Source organism: Chelonoidis abingdonii, chromosome 16 (assembly GCF_003597395.2).
Source record: "Chelonoidis abingdonii isolate Lonesome George chromosome 16, CheloAbing_2.0, whole genome shotgun sequence".
NCBI classification, from domain to species: domain Eukaryota; kingdom Metazoa; phylum Chordata; order Testudines; family Testudinidae; genus Chelonoidis; species Chelonoidis abingdonii.
Window position 1 is genome coordinate 23024903 of NC_133784.1, and position 22558 is coordinate 23047460.

A 22558-nucleotide genomic window follows, 5' to 3' on the forward strand; every position below is an offset into this window, starting at 1 on the left:
ATATAGAGCGACCTATTCAGTCCTCATCCTCAAAGGAAACTTGCACAATACTTTCAAAAAACAAGCCTGGGAGCTTAACTTCATAACTTTTGCTAGACACTAAAAATTGTGATCCTGCCCCACACACTCTGCAGCAATGGCTCCTTCCCCTGAGGCTGGGCCTGGCTCCCCATTCTGGGCACAGGGTTACAGCGCCATTCACATTTGGCCCAGCCACACCTCCATCATTAACAGAGAGGCAGCTGGGCCAAACCTGAGCAATGCTGTGATCCCATGCACCAGAGCACAATGCATTCATTCAAATTTAGTCAGCCACATCCTTCTCCCCTCCCATCACTGGCATGGAATTTTTGAGTTTTGATCCACTATGAGTGAAAATTTTAACTAAATTAGCTTTTCACTTACTGTTTGTTAATGTTTTGTCCAAATCCCCAAATTCAGAGGTTTACCATTATTTCTCCACTATCAGAACTGCCCTAAATTAATTCAAACCTGGTAGCTGAATCTCTTTATCATAGTATTGAAGTATATAAAAAACCCAAAAGGCCCCAAAAGTTAAAGGAAATAATTTTATTCAAAACTTTCCAGGGTAGTAGAGAAGGCAAGAGAAGATGTACATGGAACAAGGAGGTTGATATTGATGTAACTCAGCACAGAAGCAAACTTATTTGCTTACCTTCAGGATCTCTCCATCTGCATAAAGAACATACATGGTCACTTCGATGTTCTTCTGAACACTCTTCCCACCTCTCTCAAAATCCCCCTTCTCTAGTGTCAGGTACAAGTCATTACGTATATCACCTAAAATAAGAGACAGGAGTCACATGTTTAAAGACCACATCAAAGATATGGTGCCTCTACGGAGACAACTGACTGACTTTGTTCTTCAAGATTTTGACTGGAGCCCAACTCATTCCAAGCAGCAAGTTAATAAAAAAAAAAAAAAAAAAGAATATTTGACCAACAATGCATTAAAGCAAACGGTTGTTAGTAACGTTTGTATTAAATCTGGATTCAGAATCAATAATTGCATTATTATGGGTGGAGTGAAGGGAATGGGAAAATAACCTCACAATCTTTTGCTGAGTCATCTGATTTGGAATGATCCGGGTAAGTTTAACAAATAGTCAATAACACTTGATTAACTGTCTCTTGTATGCTTTAAAAATTATATTTTGTAGCAATTAACAGAAAATTAAATTCAAGTAATTCTTTTCACAACAACACTAATGTATATTATTACTGTAACAAAAGCAAAAGCTGTTCTTTGTTTTGTAATTCAAACCTCAGCTGAGGTGGAGTGGTGAGAATTAATACATTTCTTTCTGCTGGTTTTCTGGCTAGCTTGCACACTCCATGCAGCAGTGCTAGGGGGAGAGCACTAGAAATGCCTGCCAATTTTTCATCACCTTGTTTTCAAGTGCTTTCAGAGCAGATGATAATATCCAGAAATACAGATGCTAGCGTATTGGGGGTAACAATTTGTCAACCCCTTGTTGATTTGAATTTGACAGCTTCTAGTCCACTTCTCTAGTATTTACTGCTGTTGTGGGAAAATCAGCTTTCAAATCTAATGCAGTCAACTCTAAAGTGTTTATGTTTTGTAACAAAAGGAGACTAGAGTGCAGCCATTTTTCTTTAGGTTTTTCATTTATTTATTTTTAACTGTCACTGGCTTCTAAAGATACATTTTTTCATGTGTGTTGGTTTTCCACATAGCATACTGAAGGGTAGCTCATGCTAACACTGTGTGAAAAATGTGTAAGGTTAAAAAACAAAAAAATCAAACCCTTTCAGGCAAATATTGTGTCAAGCAGCCCAAAGAAACTAAATAATGAAGTAATGGAATGGCTATCCAGCAATGCAGAGCCTGTTTGGAAGCATGTTTTTTTCCACTTCAGTACTTGGAGAAGCTGATGCATTTAAATCTGTTTATTAACCAGAAGCACAAGGAAAGAGGCAGTGAGGGAAATCATGTATCTGTCATAAATGTACTGTCTTTCCTGTAGTCTACACCCAAACTGAAATGTTCCTTAACCCCCTTCCTAAATCCACTGTATGGATCAACACTACAAGCGTTCAGCCTTGTCTTTATCTCATTTGTTGCTGGTGACAGGTATAGCTCTTTAGCACTTAATATTAGATACAGAGCTATATTATTTTGCCAGGACTTCTGCTGGGAGTTATTTATGAACGAGTATCTATATGCAGTGCCTCCTCCTTATCCATTATCCCTACTCCCAATGTGTAGCCCCATGAAGTTTGCAGCCTGAAGCATCTCACAATTACAGATCTGAAAATGCCAAGGCTAATTAATGGGGGGTGGGAGAGGAGGGAGGGTGGAATTATTATATGGAAACTGACAACAGATGTTTCTGAAGACCTAGCTTTTCTTACTAATGTTTAGTGGTCAAACTTAACACCTAGCAAACCACAATGATGGGAAAGTGATAATGCATTTCTAATCAGTCTTATTGCTCAAAATGCAGACTGAGCCATTTATGCACTTGCTATGGGACTATTAAAGAAATGTAACAGTCTGTTGATATGAAAGAGAAAAGTAGGGCAGAGTTGGTTATTTGTTTGGAAATTGCTCCTGGTCAGTCTTTAGTGACAACTGCACCCATTTTCCTTAGAACACTTCATATGGTGAGAGGAATAAATTTACATCTATAAACTAACTTTCTGGAAATACATTTTCATAATTATAATTGGGTTTTTGGAGCCTCTTCCTGGTGACTCCACCTTGCTGAAGACTGACTCTGCAAATACAGAGTTCTAGTGACAGATTACATATCAGTCCCTAGTCTGGTTTAATCACAATATTTGATATTTACATAGCATCTTACATTTCAAGATGCTTTACATAGGTATATATAAAGGAAATCCATAAGATACAGACAGCTTAGATACCGTGATTGACATCACAATGAGAAATAATGAGGGGAGAAGGCTTTTTAGTCAAGCACCTTGGTGCAACTGCATTTACAAAAAAAATGGCTTGGGGTCTGTAATGTTAATGCAGAGCAAACAGGACCTTTTAAAAAATAAGGTGTTTCCCACAGCAAAGGGTACAAGAGAAAATTTATGTACTTTGGCATAGAGAAGGGGTGAGTAAACTTGATCAGGTATTGAACCTATGATTGCAGAGAGTCTAGTTCCAAAATCAGAAGCTTAAACTGCTGAATTAAGTTCTTCACTTTAACGATGAAAATAATTTTACTGTCTTGAAAACATTTACTTAAATATTACATTGGTTTATCACTTCTTCCATTGGCCCCCATGAGTTGGGGTCACATTTCCCTGAGATGGTAGCTATCAGCAGGAAGTTTCTAAGCCCAGAGGCACTAAGATCTTGCTTACACTACACAGCTTTGTTGACAAAAGTCAGGTTTCATTGACAAAACAGCAAAGGTGTACACACTGCAATGCTCCATCTGCTGACAAAATTCGTCTGCTTTGCCGATAAAATAAAACCACCTCGATGAGAGGTGTAGAGATTTTTGTGGCTAAGTTATATCGACAAAGTGTTAGTGTAGACACTGCGCTTGGTTATGTCACTGTAAATGGCCTCCAGAAGATTTCCCACAATGCCCCTCCTGACCGCTCTGTCAGCAATTCAAACTCTGCTGCCCTTCACTCCCCTCACACTGTTGCTCTGGTGCTGCGCTGAAGACCAGCCACTTTTGTAGGGAGCTGGATGCCATCCTTGGCAGCAACCCTACCTCCACCACCAAGAGCCTCATGGATACTTGGGTGGGGCTGGAGGCAATGGACAGTGAACTCAACGGCAAGGACAAAGTCGTGGATGAGGAGGTCAAGATGGAGAATGATGTGCAGCACACGGCAGGGTCACCTGTGGCACAGTGAGTCAGGACCCCTTTTCCATTCCGGAGGGGTCTAGCCAGTCCAAGCAGTCTATCTCTGGTGTGCATGATACAGGAGAGGAGAACTCTGGTAAGTGATCTTGAGTTGATGTTGCTTGGTTATATGAGGTAGAGCTGTCCTTTGCTCTGTATATTCTAGAAGTGAGTAAAGGGATAGAAATGTACAAGACTAGTTATGTTTGAATGTGCTATACATTCCCCTGTGCAGCTAAACAGCGCGGTGGAACACTGTGTTAATGCACACCGAGATTTCACGGGAATCCTCCAGAGATATCTCTAGGAAACTTTTGTGTAGGTACTCGCCAATCTTCTGCTGAATGTTCCTTGGCAGAGCTGCTTTGTTTCTTCCCGCACTGTAGGAAACTTTCCCGTGCCAACTGGCAATCACTTGTGCAGGGACCAAAGAAGCGCACTGGTGAGCAGCATAGGGACCCAGTCTGAAGCTGCATGCATGCAAGAGATGCACCCTTGCTTACCCTCAGGAGTGAAATATTGGCTTTGATAACCCACCTGTGGAAAATGGTGGCAGAATTTACAATATTCTCCGTAGTCGCCTGCACCAATCTCCTTAAAAAACAACCTAGACCCTTTGCCCCATCTTTAACACTCAACCCCCACCTGAGCCGAACTCACCATGCTTAGGGTGTTCGCCAAGATGTGTGCTTGCCAAGGGACAGTGAGAAAGTGATTCGTATGTTAAAAGAGATGTATTTTACTGTAATAGTTCAATGCTGTGTGTGAACTAACAATCACGCTTCCTTGTATTTTTTCTTGTGCTCCTGCAGGTGTGGCCTTCAGGGGAACCCTCTTCACACAGGCAAAGAGCCGCTGCTAGATAAGGAAGCGACCAAGGTGGAGCAAGGAGGACATGTTCCAAGAGGTGCCCCAATCCTCAGAGGCCGAAAAAAGAGAACGCAGGGAGTGAGGAAAAAATTTAAAATAGAGAGGCAGGACAGAAAGGAGAGCAAGTAGTCCATTTGTAAAGGGCCAGGAGCAGATGATAAAAGTGATGGAGGCGCAAACAGAGATAGTGAAGTCCCTAATCATGCTCCAGGCAGAACACGTGCATGCTCTCCCCACCGCCCCGCAGCCCGATACAGAACTGCTTTCCATGTCCTCCCCAAACTCCTCCCACACATTCCTTGCAACTTCCCAGAACATCTCGGTACCCCATTCACTCCACCACTTCGGACAGCTTCCAAAATGATAGCTGGACTTACATACTGCTATGAGAGCCTACACTGCCCTGCACTCTTATCTCCCTTCCCACCAAGCCTTTTGTTGTTAATTGGTATTTAATAAAAACAAGCTCTCTGAAAGATAACCAATCTTTATTTATCTCCTACACATGGTGTTTGTTGCTGGTAGAAATACACAGTGGCAGTTTGATCACTTGCTGACCTCAAATCCTGGTCAGGAATCATCACAATTTTCATGCAAGGCAGCATGTTAACAAAGCATGTGTCATAGGTCTCACCCTACTTTGAACTTTAGGGTACAGATGTGGTGACCTGCATGAACACCTCTAAGCTTAATTACCAGCTTAGATCTGGTCTCGCTGCCACCATCCAGATGTCTGAGTTATCTGGAGAAAACTATCTTCCCCCCCAAAACCTTCCCCTCCCTGGATAGCCTTGAGAGACTCCTCCACCAATTTCCTGGTGAGTCCATATCCAATTCCCTTGGATTGCAAAAACAAGGAAGAATTACTCCTTCCCCCTCTTTTCTCCCCCACCAATCCCTGTGAGTCCAGAGCCAATTCCCTTGGATCTAAAAAACAGGGGAAAAAATCAATCAGGTTCTTAAAATGAAAGCTTTTAATTAAAGAAAAGAAAGGTAAAAGAAAAAAACTTCTGGGAGACAGCATACAAGCTGATCTCACAGACAACAGATTTAAAACACAGGATGTTCCCCTGGGCAAAAACCTTAGTACACACAAGAATACCCAAATTTGATTATTCCCCTAATTGCACAAAGACAAGTTACAAAAGAAAATAAACATAAACCTATTTATTCCTTTCTAGAACTTACTACTCTGATAAGAAGCTGGTTCCTTGATCTTTTTCACTCCAGCTGAAACTGAAACTGACTCTAAACAAAGGAAACTTCCCTCCTTCCTTCTGAAACATCTTGTTCCCCATTAGTTCCTCTGGTCAGGTGTCAGCCAGGCTAGGTGAACTTCTTAACCCTTGCAGGTAAAAGAGGCATTAACCTTTAACTGTCTGTTTATGACAGCATGCCAGAGTGCTGTATAGAAAGACAAATTACTGGTGCACATTATCAAAATCTTGCCTCAAAGCATCCCTGATTTGAATAGTCCCCTGTTGTGCTCCTCTAATAACCCTGGTATCTGGCTGCTCAAATTCAGCTGCCAGGCAATCCACCTCCGCACTCCACTCTGTGGGAAAACTTTTCACTCTTAGCCTCACAAATATTATGGGGCATGCAGCAGGCTGCTATGATTTATGGGAATGTTTCCCTCATTTAGAACTAACTTGCCATAAAGGCAGCGCTAGCATGCTTTTAATCAGCCAAAGGCACATTCCAGAGTCATTCTGCACCTGCTCAGCCTATTCTTGAAGTGCTCCATGATGCTGTCCAGATTTCCTGTGCAAGGCTTCATGAGCCATGGGAGTAAGGCATATGCTGGGTCTCCCAGGATCACAGTGGGCATTTCAACATCCCCCACTGGAATCAACTGGTCTGGAAAGAAAGTCTTTGCTTGGAGCTTTCTGTATAGGCCAGAGCTCCTGAAGACACATGCATCATGCACCTTCTGAGACCACCCTGCGCTCATGTCAGTGAAACGTCTGCATGATCCACAAGTGCTTGAAATATCATAGAGAAGTACCCCTTTCTATTGAGGTACTCCATCACAAGATGGTCTGGAGCCAAAATTGGAATATGCATGCCATCTATTGCCCTTTCGCAGTTAGGGAATCCCATAGCTGTAAAGCCATCCACTGTTTCACACACATTGCCAAGAGTCACAGTCTTTCATAACAAGATGCAATTAATGGCTCTGCACAATTGCGTTAACACAGTCCCAATGGTTGACTTCCTGACATCAAACTGATTCACAACTGCCTGGTAGCAGTCTGGATTAACCAGATTCTACATAGCAATCGTCACACATTTCTCCACTGAGAGGGCCGCTCTCATTTTGGAGTCCTTGTGCCGCAGAACAGGGGCGAGCTCCACACACAGTTCCTGGAAGGTGGCTTTCCACATCTGAAAGTTCTGCAGCCACTGCTCATCATCCCAGACCTGCATAATGATGCAATTGTACCATTCAGTACTTGTTTCCCAAGTCCAAAAGCAACATTCCACCATGTTCAGCTGTTCTGTGAATGTCAAAAGTAATCTGATGTTGTTCCTTTCCATGGCATGCAGCAAGTCAGGCAACTCTGATGTCCGTTCAGATTTGAAGCTCATGATATACTGCATGACCATCCACAATGTGTTCATAACAATGACCACAACAGTAGAGAGCAGTGCAGGATCCATCCTTTCAGACAGAGATGATGGGTGCACAGAAAACAGGGGCCATTGAAAAATGCGGTGAAACGCAGCCGGAAGCTCATGGAATGCTGGGACAGAAAGAATTGCATCATGGGACGTTGAGCCTGCACCGATGATGCACTGCGATCCACTCCACCTTCCCACAACTCTTAGCTGCAAAAGGTGGCAAGTAGCATAGTGGGCTAGCTACCCACAGTGCACTGCTCTCGTTGATGCTAGAGCACCAAGTGTAGATGCACTCTGCTGACAGAAGGAGCACAGTGTGAACATGCACACGTAGTGTAATTATAACCATTTTTTATTGTCGGCTTAACTTGCGTCGACAAAACTCTGTAGTGTAGACAAGGCCTAAGGGTTGCACAGAAACCACAGCAAATCTTCAGTCCCACATCAGTTCATTAACTGCAATTATCCATGTTCTTTAATTACACTTAGAAAGCAAGAGGTGCCATCCTGCAACAAATGTTTAAACAGAAATGAGAGTGCAGCTTGCATGTGATGAAAAAGGTCTGGTCCATGACTTTAGAAAGTGATCTAAGTCAGCTTTAACACAGAATGGCAATGTGATTTCAAATCAAAAGGCCTGGTTAACAGAATTCCTGCTCTTTAAATCAGATCTTTCACATCATTTATAAAACAAAAATAAACAAACAAAGAAGGACTTTTCTCAGGTACCAGCTAATCTATTTCCTCTGTGTGGCAAACATGTAAATTGCAATGGCTCCCTGAAGCAGCAATAACTGATATTTCTCTATTCATGGTTTTGGGAGAAGGACAGTGTGGCTTGGAAGCATGGATTGTTTAGGACTTCTTATCTTTGTAAGGAGAATATTGCAGATTAGAAAATGAGATTAGCTGTAGCCTCATACCTTTATGGCAGGAATAAAACTACTATAAGATTCATTTTGGGTGGCTGTCTAGGTTGAAATGAAATATGTAATGGCAATTTTCAATAGCATAGCATGAGTGTCTCTGCTTATGTTACTTCTCTCAACAAAACTGAGTCTAATTTCCAAAGCTAGGTATTAGCTGTTATTGAGCACAAAAAGTTTATAGAATTCACCTAGCCAGTGACTGCAATTTATTTTTCAGCGAAATGTCTTGAAAATGCTTTTGAGTGTGAAAAATGCTACATAAGACCAAATTATATTCTTCTGTATTTTAGCAGAAAAATATACCCAATGGCCCCTTCTTCCCTCCACTGGAGTTTTTTCCCCTCTCTGTTTATGAAGCCTCAGGTTCAGAAAACAAATCCTGACCAAACTATAAACCTAGTAAGCTTTGGCAACTTCACTTAGATGAAAATGAAAGCCTCTATCTTCTAACCTAAAAATGCCATGAAAAGCTGTTATAACTATATATTGGTTTTGTATTTGTATATGTACCAGAAATTGAAAAATGTATTGCAGAATGTTTGAAAATCGCTAATGCTCATCCTTTGTTTTAACGGCTTTAAGCTGAAAATATCTTTAAAAATATGAACTACTCCAGTTTAGTGACAACTTAGTAGCTGACATCTATTAGAGTAAAGAGGAGATTTTTGCTAAAGGGATTTTCATGTTCTCTGTTGAAAGGGTTTACTATGATGCTCTGGCCTCAAAGTAATCATACCTTATACTAACAGCATGCGTCTGATGAAGTGGGTATTCACCCACGAAAGCTCATGCTCCAACACATCTGTTAGTCTATAAGGTGCCACAGGACTCTCTGTCGCTTTTTACAGTCTGCATTTATGTAGCACTTTTCATTAGAGGATCTAAAAATTTTTCAACTACACTTACAATGACCTTTTGAGGAAATAAATGATTATTATCCCTATTTTATATATGGGAAAAATTAAGTAAAGAGGTTACATGACTTGTTCAAGGTCATAGAATAAGCTAGAGACAGAACAGTAAATAAAGCCTTGAAGTCTTGACTCTCAACTTCAGTTTACAGAGTGGTCAGCTTTCTCCAGCTTTGCAGCCTTCTGAAATGGACTTAATACATCAATGTCCATTTTGGGGAAAAAGGCATCTCAGGTTAGTTGGTATTTGTACCTTAGATGCACCCAGCTTTCTGAATAATTGAGGAATATTTCAGTAAAAAGGAGTATTTACCCAGGGAGTCTTTACAGGATTTTTTAAAGTAAAAATACAGTCTCTCATGGCCTGTAAAGCCAGGTGATCGACGACTATATTAAAAACCCAACATGTGTGTCTTGTTTATACAGAACTGTTGAAATGGCCCTATTTATGAAGAGTCCAATCCTGTGAGCTACTGAGCTCCCTCTACACAATCTTAAGTCACTGGGGCTCAGCGACAGGAAGTGATAGCGTTTTACAGGATTGGACCCCTATACGCTATAAAAGAATGCCTGGTGCTCATGGAGAGACAGTGGGGTAGAAAGGGCAATCAAAATATATTTGTTTTTCAGTTCCCTGGTTCTGAAACAAACAAAACAAAACAAACAAACAAGAAACAATCAACCCAGACCACACACCATATGTAAAAATTAGGGTTCAGATCCTCAGCTAGTATAGATCAGCATATCTCAGTTTTGATCTTAGGCAGCCTGATTTTGCCACTCTTACATCCGAGTAGTAACTTCATCCATGAATAGTCCAATTGAAATAAATAGAACTACTTAGTATGGTAATTTTCCAAATACGTTCAGATGACAGAATCAGGGCCATGGTTAGCAGTATGATCATAAATTGTGTATCTTTTAAGCCTTACTAGATTTTTCTTGTAAGAAATCACAATTAACTATAATCCGTATGTTGTATAGGAACCCTTAAGCAAATGTTTCTCTTATACTATATCATGCAATATCTGATTTATAACTACTCTCTTGTTCTTCCAACCACCACTGAAAACCTGTTAAGGGTCTACTGGGCCTGATTTGCATTTACACTAAGGACAATTTTCACTGTTTTGGCAGTGAAAGAATCCTTAAAGTTGATGTAAATATAATTTGTCATACCGTAAATGAGTATCAGGTCCTATTTTTTCTTTAAAATGTGCATGAGACTATTAATGTTAATAGGAACAATGTGAAAGTAGAAAGGCGACACACAACATCTATTATTATTTATTCTTTGTATTTAAGTCTCATTATTGAGATTAGTACATGCATTTTAACCAGGGCTGGTGCAAGGAAGTTTCATGCCCTAGGTGAAACTTCCACCTTGTACCCCCCCCAGCTAACTCCCCCCTATGGCAGTTAATTCAGCCCCCCACCCGGGGAGCCCCCCCCACAGCAGCTACCTCCCCCACCGTGACAGTGAACCCCTCTCCCCTCCAGCCCCCCATGGCAGCTAACCCTGCCTGGGGAGACTTCTCCCCTTCCCCCTCCTCCCCCGGCAGCTAACCCTGCCTGGGGAGACTTCCCCCTCCTCCTCCCCTGGCAGCTAACCCTGCCTGGGGAGACGTCCCCACCCTCGGCAGCTAACCCTGCCTGGGGAGACCTCCTGTGGAAGCTAAGCCTGCCTGAATAGCCCACCCAGCTCACCTCGGCTCCACCTCCTCCACTGAGCACATCGGCACTGCTCTAATTCTCCTCCCTGCCCAGGCGTGCGGCGCTGATTGGAGGAGACTTAGAGCTGGGCTGTGTGCTCAGCAGAGGAGGCAGAGCGGAGGTGAGCTGGGGCAGGGAGTGGTTCCCCTGTGTGCCCTCCCTTGTTATTGCGAGCAAGCCTCTCTGAGCGCCCCCCCACCCAGCTCACCTCCACCTCCTCGCCTGAGGGGGCTTTTAGGCGCCCCCAACCACTAGGCGCCCTAGGCGGCTGCCTAGTTTGCCTAAATGGTTGCACCGGCCCTGATTTTAACCCATGATGAACACTCTGGCTTTTGGTGAAGAAAATGGTCACGCAGTATTCCCCTCTGCTTCTGAGGGGAACTAGGGAAAGACAGACTGTCACATTAATCTGCTTTCTAATAACAGATATTTAGACCTGTGGATCCAAAGGAATTAATACAGTATGATGGGGGCTAATTTAGCTACAACGAGTCAGGAAAAATATCTTGGCGTCATCGTGGACAGTTCTCTGAAGATGTCCACGCAGTGCGCAGAGGTAGTCAAAAAAGCAAACAGGATGTTAGGAATCATTAAAAAGGGGATAGAGAATAAGACTGAGAATATATTATTGCCCTTCTTATATCATACGCTCAACATCTCGAATACTGTTAATGTGTCTCGCTCACAACAATATTACTGTACTAGAAAAGGTTCAGAAAGGCAACATAAATGATTAGGTTTCGAAGATTCCAATGAGAAAGATTAAAAGTTAGGATTTACTTGGAAAGAGAGACTAAGGGGATATGATAATGTATATAAAATATGATGATGTGTGAGAGTGATAAGGAAAATTTACTTATTCTCATAATACAAGAACTAGGTCATCAAATAAATAAATGGAATCAGAAACAAATAAAAGGAAGTTCTTCTTCACGCAGCGCACAGTCAACTTGTGGAACTCCTTGCCTGAGGAGGTTGTGAAGGCTGGAACTATAACAGCGTTTAAAAGGGAACTGAATAAATTCATGGCGGTTAAGCTATTAGCCAGGATGGGTAAGGAATGGTGCCCCTAGCCTCTATTTGTCAGAGGATGGAGATGGATGTCAGGAGAGAGATCACTTGATCATTGCCTGTTAGGTTCACTCCCTCTGGGACACCTGGCATTGGCCACTGTCGGTAGACAGATACTGGGCTAGATGGACCTTTGGTCTGACCCGGTACGGCCATTCTTATGTTTTTAAGTTTTATAAATAGATTTATAGAGCCAGCAGGACATATCTACACAAATATTTGTATTTAGTGTCATGGTTTTGCTCCCAGATTAAATTGGAGAAAGTTGACCACTCTATTTCCTCTCCTTCAACAAGATTTCTTTTTCATACTGATAGAATTATGCAATCTTTAGGGTGGGTAAGGCACACTAGTGGATGATCCAGCATATGTCCTTGCATAAATAAATGATTGGTTTCATCATCCGTCCTGTCCCGGTTAGATAGGTTTCTTTTCTGTCCTTGAATATCAATCAGTGATTCCAGAAACTTCCTTGACAGACTGTTCCATTTTTTCTCTCTGGTTTTACAAACAGATTCTTCTAATATTTTACCTAAATTTTCCTTGCTCCATCTTAACCCTTGCTTATTTTCTTTTTTCTGACTAATGAAAATGATTGGTCTTCATTCTCTTTGTAACACTTTACAATTTTTTATAAATTTGTATGCCTTTTTTTATTCTTGTTAACCTTCTTCCCACAATTGTGCTCTGAGCAGCTGACAAGCCCTGTCATATCCTCTTATTAATGTTTCTCTTGCGATGATTTCGTGAACATTCAAAGCATTGATGCCCATAGCTTTCTAAGCAGTGATACTGATTCATCCTGTTATACTTAGCAACTCTGTCTGGAATACATTAGTGTGAAGAAATACCGATAATACACTGATAATGCCCATCTGTTACCAAAGCTTCCCCACAATGTTATTATGGTTTGTTACTTTTACCAATCCCCAACATTCCATGAAAAAAACATGAAGTAAAGATGGGGAAAAAAATCAAGCAATAAGCAGAAATTACACAGAAAAGCAGAAACTTACACCCAACTATCTTCATCTCTGCATCAGAAAGGAAGAGGAGAAAATGAAGGAAAAGTAAAGAGAGGAACCAGGACAATTAGAAAGGAGAGAGAGAGAAAAGAGAAAGAAACATCATTCACAAGTAAAAGATGAAACATGCACTTTTCATCAGAGAATCAAAGGAAAAGACAGAATATGTATCAGCACATGGGGAAGGGAAGGGATGTCCTTTGGGAAACTGACAAACACCATGCCTATGGAATAAATTTCTGATAGCAAGTTCTGTATACTAATAAATTTGCAATCCAAAAGGCAAGCAGCACATGCCTCATTGCTTTTATCTCTGAGGAAAGGTAAAATTATTGTCAGGATTAAATGGATGTTCTTAAATCCAATAGCAATTTAGGAAAAAACTTGATAAGGCTGGTCTGACTGAATCCCTTCTGATTCACAAGGACACAGAAGATCATTAAGTTCGCCAGAATGCTCTTCTCAGATCACAACACAATGAAAATCTCAGAACTTCTAAATTTAACATCGAAACAGACATGATTGTCCAAAGAGACTTTAGCAATGCTCTGTACAGCTATGCAGGACATATCCAGGACATATGCATGACTTGACTGGTTCCAGTAATTCTGTTCCCTAACAATTGCTGGATATCAGTCAAGATTCTTGGTTGATGAGGGAGAGGTTTATTAGAAGAATCCTCACCAATGCCATTAAAAAAGCCAGGGAGGAAGAAGGGAAACTGGGATAAAAGTAGTAACTTTAGAATTTTAATGTTTGGATGTCTGAGGGCAAAGGGAACTTGCTGACTCCTCATAAAAAAGGAAGAGAAAAAGATATTAAAGTTCATTTGAAATCGGTTTGAATATATTAGCTATTTGCTTTCTTTTGACAGTTTTTGGCTTCACAGTCTGATCAGTGTATATGAGCAACATTAGGTGACACAGCCTCTACATGGTTATTAATCCTCTTTTGACTGTCACCTTTTGAAAACGTGCACCTAGTTGCAAAGTATGATTCTAATAGAAACGTTTGAGCTCACTAGTAATCATTTCAGAGAGAAGAAACCTTGTCTTTAATAACACAGCAATAGCGCCGAAGTAAAGCAGGGAGAAAGCAGTCTGAAAGAGAGAGTTAACAAATACGTGGACATGCTCAAGAGCTACCAAAAGCACCCAAAAGGTTTTGACTTGGTAACCAGTAGTCTTTTCTAAATCACTGAAAATACAAATAAAGTTGCCAGAAAATGAAGACTTTTGAATTTGACAATAACATTGGAACCAAAGATCATGTAAACTTTATTTTCATAGTTCTGCTAATTCAATCTTGATTTATACTATCTCTGGTTCTCTAATACTGGACTTCTTCTAAACAGAGTCTATCAACTGTGTCAAACTGCATGAGATGGATAAATATCTACCATGGAATGGACGAGATCAAACATATTTTCACTTGTAAAAACATGTATCTCCAGAGGTGAAGGGGCACTAATCTGTATCATTGCAATTCCCTTATTTTTTTTAGTATACTGATTTTGCTGATGGAGAGTTGTCCAGGTAGTTAAGTGATTGCATTATGCATCACTTCACGTATGACTACTTCTTTCTTCCTACCCCACTTACAATGTGGTTATATGTTCCTTTATACCTACTCTTCATCTGTGCACAAACTCTTCAAAGAAGGGTACTGGTTGTCAGGGAGTGTCCAATGTGCTTTTCTCCATTTCTGACATACCTGAGCCAAATTTTTCAAATGTGAGTGCCTAAAGTTAGACACCTAATTCCATATTTAGGCACCTAAATAAGAGGCCTAATTTTCGGATATGCAGAATATCTGCAGACACCACTGGATTTAACAGAGTTCTGGTGTTCAGCACCTCTAAAAAGAAAGAAACAATAATTTATTGTAGTCCTTCAAGATGACTGTCCATGTAGGCCCACACTTTGGGGAGATGCACACCCCTGGTTCACAAGTATGGACATTCTAGTAATCAATATCTGATGAGGCTTTGGTTGCACCCAACCTCTCTCCATTCACTAATAATTGCCCCAACTGCCCCTCTGCTTCCTTCTTTTAGTTCAAGAATCCTTAATAAGAGACTCCAAATAAGTGGCAAGCGGAGTGTGAATCCATATCCACAGTCATCTCAAAGAATCACAGTTACTATGGTAAGTAGTTGTTTTTTCTCCTTCAAGGATTGGCAGTATGGACTCCCACTCTAGGGAGATTAACAAGCAGCAGGAGGTGTCTCTGAGGACCATTAGCTGAAAAGAGAGCGCAGGACAGGCTCTCTTTAATTGGGCACCAGATCTAGAGGCCAAGTCAAGTGCATACAGCTGAATATGGAACTGGAAGTCACAGCCCAGCATATCTCAACGATAGAAATGTTCTGAAGGCATTCTGTAGAAGCTGCTTTTAGTTTAATATTCCTGATGTTTCCCAGTGGCTGAACACCAGCCAGGTCACAACAATAACGTACCCATAATCTTACTCATTTGGACAGCTTTTCTGTTGAGATGGACTGACTGCTAGACTAACCCCCTAAGCCATAGTCTAGAAGATTTGTAGACTGAGTTGATACTATTAGAGGAAACCTCTTAGGCTTAGACTGGGGACAGCCCTTGTATGGAGAGAGCTCCCCTTCGATTCCTTTGCAAACAAATTGCCTAAAAGAGGAGAGGCATGGAGGAGGCAGGGCAACCCCCACTTTACGACAGCCCCCAGAGCAGGGTTGGTGCCCCAGGAAAAGCAAAAACAATGAAGGAAGCATTGAGGCCATTGAGCTCTTCTTTGAACCTGCTATACCTGCTGTGGTCTGAAGGAACCAAGGGGCAGCTCAATATATTCAAGAGTATGGATCCATATGAGTAATTCATGAAGGAGAATCAGGCCACTTATCCAGGTGTCTAAATATGGATTTAAGCACTGAAATTTCAAAAGTCTGGCCCTGATGTTAACTACAGTAGTCCACTGAGTGGGAGTTGTGATTTTATCCTGATATACAACCTCTTGAATAGCAGACTGCAGAGTGATGTGATGCCATCATGCCATTGGGCCTGGCTTGTAGAACACAGGTTTAGAATATAGTTAAATAAATGAAATTCTTTAGCATGCTCTTAGGCCAAAAAATATCTTCAGTAAATTCACTAAAAAGATATTCACATTAAATGTGTGTCAATTAAACTTCTTTAGCTTTATTCAGATTTATATATTTTTTCTGTGATGAAGAAAACACAATTTTAATTTGAAATTGTTTCTTTTTAAATAGAATTTGGGAGTTAGCATCCCTGCGTTCTCATCCTCCTCTCTCACCCATCTTAATGCAAGAAATCCTGGTACTTTCAAGAGTGTCAAAATATATATGGTTCTAAACTTCTGATCATATCATTTACACTGTATTTTCTAAAAATACTTCCCCCATAACCCCTGCTGAGCTTTTTGCTATGGTTTCTATAAAGACTGCCTGATGAGATTGCACCAACCAAAGGTGTTCATGTGTCAGCACAGTTTTTCCAGTACAGAAATCCAACATTTCTCCCAAACACTGCTCACACAAAATTTCCCAAATCTAAAAGAGTCTTATTTGGGTCTGATTCGTAATGTGAAGTGAGGGAGTGGCATTTCAAATTCTGGCACATGAAGTTTATGTATGACAGAGAGTTTCAAGGCCAGTTCCTCATTACACTGCATGAATCAGTCTATATGATGCCAACCTTCATGCCCATTTATCGTAAAACTGGCCATGTGCTACTTTGGCCCCTAAATCAACTCAGTTGACTCAAGGCTGCTCTAATTTTTGCCCAGATGACAATGGACTCAAGAGGCTGTTCTGGCAGCCAGGGATAGCTAGAATGCTGCAGCACTGTGGCCAAGACATATGTTGGAGGATTGAGTGTTGTGTAGAACTAGGGAATTGGGGCGAGGGGGGAATTAGGCAGTTTTACACTCCCTTTGTGCTGTCAAACAATGAAGAAAGGCTATATTAAACCTGAGAATCAGCTCCACAATGTGGAAACTCTCCTGTTTTCCCAGGCGTTTTATTATGGGGAAGAAGGGGTGTGATAACTCTCCCTGGTTCTGAAACAGACAGACCTACACTTAGACTATGCAGGGATTTCGAATTATAAAAAAAAAAGAACAAAACAGTTTGCTGAATACATGCTATGTATGTCAGTTTAATGCATTCTATTATGGTTCTGTACTGCTTCAGTGAAAAATACTTCCAAATGGCAATAAGTATGCTTTACTGCAATCTGGAATTTGTAATATGGAAACGTCCAAGGCATCTCTGACATTATTGTCCATCCTTGAGTGAAAAACCATCCTAGTTATCAATGGTTAAGAAAGACTGTGAACAATAGCATCTGCATTTTACAGTTAGAGGCGATCTACCTACCTGGCATTATGACATCAGGGAAACCGAGTTTTCTTGTAACAGACACCCCCCTGTTAAAGATCATGGGGTTCTCCCTTCGAATCTGCTCCATGTCCCCACGAAGAAGCTGTAGAGAAATTATAAGTCCTGCAAGAAACAAAGTTATTTATTTTTCCAGATCCGAGAGTTATAACTCACTTCACATCAAGCTATATGTGGGAAATAATGGCTTGTATTACAGTATGTACAACATGATAATACACACAGCATTTTTTTATTTGAATAATATCATGTATCCAAATCTGAAGTAATGCTGGAGAAACCAAACTGTTCTAAAGAACTAGTTACAAATCCTTCAGCTCCTGTGGAACTTCCCTCGATTTCTATCTAGGAACATTCAATAAGAAATATTGCTCCAAATGGATATTTAAAATATTTTTGCCATTGCAGTTAGCTGCTGATATTGTACACTTTCCTTGGTTACTGGTTTTCATAAGTAAGGGTAAAATGCCTAACAAAAGTAAGAGTGGGCACAAATTAAAAATCAGAGATAGCCAGTAGTAGCCTCCACTTCGATCTACAGACAATAACATTGTACAGATATAATAAAGGAGAGACTTTAATGTGCAGAATCTTTATTAATGCCAATAGTGCATGAGCAAGACAGAGTCCGCATTGACTTTCTGTATTCAGGGCAAATTTGTAGGAGCGGGAGTTAGAGATTTTTTTTTAACCTGTAAACTGAAGAAATTTTATATGGAAATTATTAAAAAAACAAACATGGAACCCCAAAATGCCATTTTCAGAGAGTCAGTTTTCAGAGTTGTAATGCAGTATAAATCTTTACCTGACAAAGTACGAACACCAGCACAAATAAACAAACAACTAGAAAGAATGTATGATAATTGGCAATGGGCTAGGTGTCACAGCATATCTTGTGGAACTTCTCTGCCCACTAAGAATTCTCAGTCTTATCAAACTACACTTTAAGGGTTCTCTAGCCAAAAATAAATAAATAAAATAAAAAAAATTACCATAGTTTGAGCTGGGTGCTGTGTACTTGGTACTGGACTTGCGGATAATGTTTTCATGGATCTGATACCACTCATTTTCATTGTTGCACCTAAAATAAAAGGGACACTAGTTAAAATTACCTGCTCTTTTTTTATCCAAATGATAAAAAGAGAGAGAAAGGTTTTACTGCATATGTTGTATGACTCTGTTTTGTGGAAGAAATCCAACACAAGTCTTTTTTTAACAGACAACAATGGGACATTGGGCCAGAAGGGAAACCAGTCTTGTCTCATCTTCCAGTATTAATCTCTTTATCTTGGACACTTTTGAGCCTGTGGTGGCTTCTGTAATTTTGGGAAGAGTTTCATATTGCACATTATGATACAGTGGGGGAAAGTTTGCACGTTTTAATTGAATTTTGAAAAAAAAAAAAGATCAATTTAATCCTAAAATTAATTGCTGCTATTTATAACCCTTTCACATTTGGCAACAAATCAAGTTACATTCCAAAACTTAAAACAGGGTAATCGAAAAGTGAAATAATAAAGAGACTCTTGAGTATTTCAGTTATTTGCAAAAAGTCTTATGCTAAACTATGTTGAACAGACTATCTAGCAATATAAGACAAATCCAAAAAACTATGGGATAACAAACAAAAATCTACAGAGAAAGAGAGAATTTCTTTTGCTGGGATTGGGGAAAGGTTTCTTCCAATTATTTATTCACCATCAGCCCCCGTGCATATGTAATCTGAATTAGATCCTGCAAATACTATTACAGTATTGTATTTATAAAGTTAATGTAACAATATATTTTCAAAAAGTTTCCAGGATAGCAATTACAATATGTTTACTCATCTATCACTAGTACATAAGTTAAGTCTATTTTTTGATTGATAAAAAAGTCAACTATTGATGTCAGTCCAGATGATGCATTGGTAATTTGTTCTATGAATAAATGTCATTTAACAATATTAATCTAAGATAGCCAACTGTACTGATCTTTAATAGTACAAACCATCCAGACACATTTCTGAGCTAGTGTTAGGAGAGATAATGCCTATGAGCAGGGTATGTTCTGAAATATTTTCTAATCAATATATCTTGACCATGGTACTAGCTGCTTCAGATTTTATTGCAGAATGACTATATAATAATGCACACATCCACAGGATGTGTAAAAGATGATGTCTCCTGTTCTCATTTTTACAGATTGTTGATCTTCCACTTTTTACAGTTAGCTTTTCTATGTCCCATCCACTTCTGATCTCTTCTTCAACTTTGTTCTCTCAAATAGTAACTTAAAAATGAATGTTAATAATGAGTAATTAGAAAGGCAACGAAGCCCTCATCTACACTACAGATTTAGGTTAAATTTAGCTGCATTAGGTCGATTTTATAATGAATGCATTTACACAAACAAACATATTCCATTGACCTAAAGGACTCTTAAAATCGACTTAAAATCCCCGGTGAGGAGTTGGATTTGGGGTAGTGTGGATGCAAATTGACGTTAATGGCCTCCGGAAGCTATCCCTGAGTGCTCCAATGTGACTGTTCTGGACAGCACTTTCAACTCCAATGCTGTCATAAACATACAGTTAAGGGTAGCATAAAATCCCTCTTTACTCTGTAAAGGGTTAATTCTTCTTTTACCTATAAAGGGTTAGGAAGCTCAGATAACCTGGGTGGCACCTGACCAAAAGGACCAATAAGAGGAGAAGATAATTTCAAATCTGTGGGGGAAGGTTTCTTGTCTGGTTTTCCCAGAGTCAACAAGGAAACAGGGCAGGGAAAATACATCTCCCTAAGCCATATCTGAACTAAGCATCTAGTCTTGCAGAAATAGTAAGTAATAGCAAAGAAATGCGTTAGATTGCCTTTTGTTTTAGCTTTTGAATTTTCCCTGTCCTAAGAGGGAGGTTTATCCCTGTTTTGGAACTTTAAAGTTTTGTTTAGAGAGGAAATCCTCTGTGTTTTTGAATCTTTTGTTATTCTGTAAAGTATTTACCATTCTGATTTTACAGAGGTGATTCTTTTACCTTTTCCTTAATTAAAATTCTTCTATTAAGAACTCGATTTATTTTTCATTGTTCTTAAGATCCAAGGGTTTGGGTCTGTGTTCATCTGTACCAATTGGTGAGGATATTATTCTTAAGCCTTCCCCAGGAAAGGGAGGTGCAGGGCTTGGGGGAATAGGACTCCAAGGGGTTCTTTCCCTGATTCTTTGTCTAAATCACATGGTGGTGGCAGCATACTGTTCAAAAACAAGGTGGAATTTGTGCCCTGGGAAAGTTTTTAACCTAAGCTGATAAAAATAAGCGTAGGGGGATCTTTCATGCAAGTCCCCACATCTGTACCCCAGAGTTCAGAGTGGGGAAGGAACCTTGACAGATGCACTAGTCAGATACACAGGAAAAGCCCTGGGAACTTTGCCCCGGGAACTTCTGAATTTCATTTCCTGTTTAGTTAGCCTGGCGAGCTCAGCAGCACTACATGTTCCCCCCGAATCGCAAACGAGCTCCAGCATGGAGCTAACAGGAGACATTGGATCTGATTGCTGTATGGGGAGAAGAATCTGTGCAGGCAGAACTCTGATCAAAAAGAAGAAATGCTAATATATATGCCAAAATCACACAGGGCATGATGTACAGAGGCTACAATAGGGACACACAGCAGTGCACGTGAAAGTCAAGGAGCTCAGGCAAGCCTACCAAAAGACAAAGGATGCAAACGGTCGCTCTGGGTCAGAGCCCCATACATGCCACTTCAATGATCAGCAGCATGGGATTCTAGGGTGGACCCTACCACTACCCCACCACTGTCCGTGAACACCTGCACCATACTTGCAGGCGCTCAATATAAAAGGCAAAATGTGACCTTGTACCTAAAGCACATGTGTTGTCTGCTGTGAATTGCCTGATTCACAGTGAAAGAGTCTCCCTTTTGTTCTCAGAAATGTATCATCTTAAATTTTACTCTCCCTTTTTTATCCCCCTGCAGGTGCAAAAGTTTCTATGCTCTCCATATCATCTCCGTTCCTGAGATTATCGCAGATTAGACGGTGAAAAAAACGCACTTGCGATGACATGTTTTCCAAGCTCATGCAGTCTTCCTGCACTGACAGGGCACAGCTGAATGCATGGAGGAATTCAGTGGCAGAGCCTAGGAAAGTACTAAGTGAGCATGATGAGAAGAGGCAGGATGCAATGCTAAGGCTAATGGGGGAGCAAACGGACATGCTCAAGTGTCTTGTGGAGCTGCAGGAAAGCCAACAAGAGCACAGACTGCCACTGCATCCACTGTACAACTGCCTGCCCTCCTCCTCAAGTTCCATATCCTCCTCACCCAGACGCCCAATGCCCAAGAATGCGGGGGGAGACTCCAGGCAACAAGCCACTCCACTCCAGAGGATGGCCCAAGCAATAAAAGGCTGTTATTCAAACAGTTTTGATTTGTACTGTGGCTACAATAAGCAATGTGGCCTTGTCCTTCCCTCCTCCCCCACCCCACTCTACCGCACCCGGGCTACCTTATCAGTTATTTACATTTTTTTTAATTAATAAAGAAAGAATGCATGGTTTCAAAACAACAGTGACCTTATTTCCTTTGCCAGCTGTGATCGAAGGGAGGAGGGTGGTTGGTTTACAGGGAATTAAAATCAACAAAGGGGGCGGGTTTGCATCAAGAAGAAACACACACAACTGTCACACCGTAGCCTAGCCAGTCATGAAACTAATTTTCAAAGCCTCTCTGATGTGCAGCATGCCTACCTGTGCTCTTCTAATCGCCCTGGTATCTGGCTGTTCAAAATTGGCAGCCAGGAGATTTGCCTCAACCTCCCACGCCACCATAAACATCTCCCCTTACTTTCACAGATATCATGGAGCACACAGCAAGCAGTAATAACAATGAGAATACTGGTTGCGCTGAGGTCTAACTTGGGCAGCAAACAGCGCCAGCGAGCTTTTAAATGTCCAAAGGCACATTCTACCACCATTCTGCACTTGCTCAGTTGAACTGCTCCTTACTACTGTCCAGGCTGCCTGTGTATGGCTTCAGGAGCCATGGGAGCAACGGGTAGGCTGGGTCTCCACGGATAAATATTGGCATTTCAACATCCCCAACAGTAATTATCTGGTCTGGGAAGTAAGTCCCTTCTTGCAGCTGCTCAAACAGCCCAGAGT

At 40.8% G+C, this 22558-nt stretch overlaps 1 protein-coding gene across 10 annotated transcripts in view; it reads right to left on the reverse strand.

Moving 5' to 3' along the window:
* The window catches only part of DOCK3 (dedicator of cytokinesis 3), a 605476-nt gene that overhangs the window by 182546 nt on the left and 400372 nt on the right, over positions 1-22558 (reverse strand). For all 10 annotated transcript variants that reach the window (XM_032805794.2, XM_032805793.2, XM_032805795.2 and 7 more), the window contains 3 exons: positions 18393-18481; positions 17380-17505; positions 677-801 (listed from right to left, as the gene is read on the reverse strand). In XM_032805794.2, coding sequence (XP_032661685.1) covers positions 677-801; positions 17380-17505; positions 18393-18481 — 340 coding nt within the window. The remainder of the gene's footprint in view (positions 1-676; positions 802-17379; positions 17506-18392; positions 18482-22558) is intronic.